Source organism: Cyprinodon variegatus, unplaced genomic scaffold (genome assembly GCF_000732505.1).
Source record: "Cyprinodon variegatus isolate N-32 unplaced genomic scaffold, C_variegatus-1.0 Scaffold1690, whole genome shotgun sequence".
Classification (NCBI taxonomy): Eukaryota; Metazoa; Chordata; class Actinopteri; order Cyprinodontiformes; family Cyprinodontidae; genus Cyprinodon; species Cyprinodon variegatus.
This window is the reverse complement of record NW_015152143.1, coordinates 15,589-18,113: the sequence shown is the minus strand read 5'-3', so window position 1 is coordinate 18,113 and position 2,525 is coordinate 15,589. Positions and strand designations below refer to the sequence as shown.

Sequence of the window (2,525 nt, the reverse complement as noted above, 5' to 3'; positions counted from 1 at the left end):
CACTGACACCAAATAGATCTCAAACTCCAGTTAAGTAAACATGAAGTCAAACATATCTCACATAGCTGGCAGAGGACAGAGGTGCTCTATATGCAAAACCTGCAAAAATAAAATAAATATTCTAAGGTGTAATTGGGTTTTCTCTGATCAATTTAAAACTTTTAAATTGAAAGAAAATCTGCTTAAAATTCTGTAAATAGAATCTCAGTGAAACTGATTCATGTCAGGAAATAATGTTGAAAAGGGTACAATTACTTTCAAAGTAGAGGTCTACTTCTCCAATAATACTACTAAAAAAGAGGCGGAGTTAAGAGGAGCTAAGAGGCAGCTAGGTTAGACAAACCACCTGCGGCAGGGTCCATAATGGTAAAAACAAAGCAAAAAGAAAAAGAGGGATAGAAAGAGTGAGAAATGATCTAACTTAGCTTAGACGACTGGAGAGACAGTGGACAGCACGGAGAGACGGCAATCGGTGCAGTAAAGGTTAGCACCCTGATCTGCAGCTCCTGTGAGGGAGCAGCCACACTTTGCTACAGAAAGTCTTACAGGAAAATACCCTCAGGGGTGCCCGAGAGGGGGGGAGGATGAGCACCCCAAACGGACGGATTACCCGGTAACAGACATAGGCAATGGATTTTCGACAACGACAGCAACCTGCTTTTGCGGTAAGGTCTGTAAGAACCTTAGGGGCCTGAGGATCCACCAGGCAAAGATGGGCTGCATAAGGAGGAAGCAAGCAGAGCAACGCACAGAGCCAGTGCCAAGCACTGACCCTGGTGAGACGGAGGAGGAGCAGGAACCGGAGGCACCCCACAGTTTCCAGAACCTCCATGCTCGACATGCTACACCTAGCAAACCATCAGAACAGCGTCGGGTTTTATGGCCGGCTGCAAACAAGGAGGCTCAGTGGCGGCAGTTTGATGAGGATGTTGATGCTACTCTAAATGCATCTTGCAGAGGAGAAGTTGATCAGAGACTCCAGTTGATGAGCACACTAATCATCAGCATCGGTGCAGAGAGATTTGGCATAAAATTACCAAAGGCTCAGAACTTTGCTAGGCCAAACCGGCGTGAGACCAAGATCTCCCAGCTCAGGAAAGAGCTCAAAGCCCTGAATCGCCAGTATAAGAAGGCGGGTGAGGAGGAAAGACCAGCCCTGAGAGAACTCCGTGGCATCCTGAGGCAGAGACTTATATCTCTGCGTCGGGCTGAGTGGCACAGGCGGAGAGGCAGAGAGAGGGCTCGTAAGCGAACAGCCTTTGTTGCAAATCCGTTTGGATTTACGAAGCGGCTTTTGGGGCAGACAAGGAGTGGGACCCTACAATGCTCAGAGAATGAGATCAACCAGAGCCTTAGTGCCACATACAGCGACAGCAGGAGAGAGGAGGAACTGCCTACCTGCAGAGAGCTACCCACACCTCCGATACCATCTGTCCAGTTTAACATTAAGGAACCCACCCTGGCAGAGGTCAGGAACATCGTACGAGCTGCACGGACTAGTGCAGCCCCAGGTCCAAGTGGAGTGCCCTACAAAGTCTACAAACATTGCCCGAGACTCCTGGAGAGGCTCTGGAGACTTATTAGGGTAGTATGGAGGAGGGGGAAGGTGGCCCAGCAATGGCGTCACTCAGAGGGTGTTTGGATACCAAAGGAGGAGAATGCGAGTGACATCACGCAGTTCCGCACCATCTCCCTACTCAGTGTGGAAGGCAAAATCTTCTTTAAGATTCTTGCTAACAGGTTATCTGAGTATCTCCTGAGAAATTCCTACATTGACACCTCTGTGCAGAAGGGCGGAGTTCAAGGCATGCCGGGCTGTCTGGAACATACAGGAGTGATCACCCAGCTGATACGGGAGGCGAGAGAAAACCGAGGAGACCTTGCAGTCCTTTGGCTTGACTTGGCAAATGCCTACGGATCTATTCCACACAAGCTTGTGTCAAAAGCTCTGACAACATACCACGTTCCTGAGAAGATCACTGAACTCATATGGGACTACTACAGTGGTTTCAGTTTGAGATTCACCACTGGAACAACAACATCTGCATGGCACCGCCTAGAGAAGGGCATTATCACTGGTTGCACCATGTCAGTGGTGTTGTTTGCCCTATCTATGAACATGCTGGTCAAGGCTGCAGAAGTGGAATGTAGGGGCCCCTTGTCCAGATCTGGCATTCGCCAACCACCAATTAGGGCCTACATGGATGACCTGACTGTCACATCAACATCAGTGACTGGATGCCGGTGGCTCCTCCGTGGTCTGGAAAGGATCATGGCATGGGCAAGGATGATATTTAAGCCAGCCAAGTCCAGATCCCTTGTCCTGAGGAAGGGGAAAGTGGAGGACAAATACCGCTTCTGCGTGGATGGAGTCCCAATTCCGACAGTGTCAGAGAAGCCTGTGAAGAGCTTGGGGAAGATCTTCGATAGCACTCTGAAGGACAAAGCAGCAGTGGAGGCAGCCCAGCTAAAGCTAAAGGCATGGCTAGCAGCAGTGGACAAGTCTGGTCTCCCGGGGAAGTTTA

General features: G+C 49.5%; 1 protein-coding gene across 1 annotated transcript in view; it reads left to right on the top strand.

Annotated features, from left to right (window-relative positions):
- The first annotated feature begins 442 nt into the window (after positions 1 to 442).
- Positions 443 to 2,525, top strand: part of LOC107104322 — a 9,841-nt gene continuing 7,758 nt past the window's right edge. The window contains exon 1 of the mRNA XM_015404305.1: positions 443 to 2,520. Within this exon, the coding sequence (XP_015259791.1) occupies positions 713 to 2,520 (1,808 nt within the window). The 5' untranslated portion in view covers positions 443 to 712. The remainder of the gene's footprint in view (positions 2,521 to 2,525) is intronic.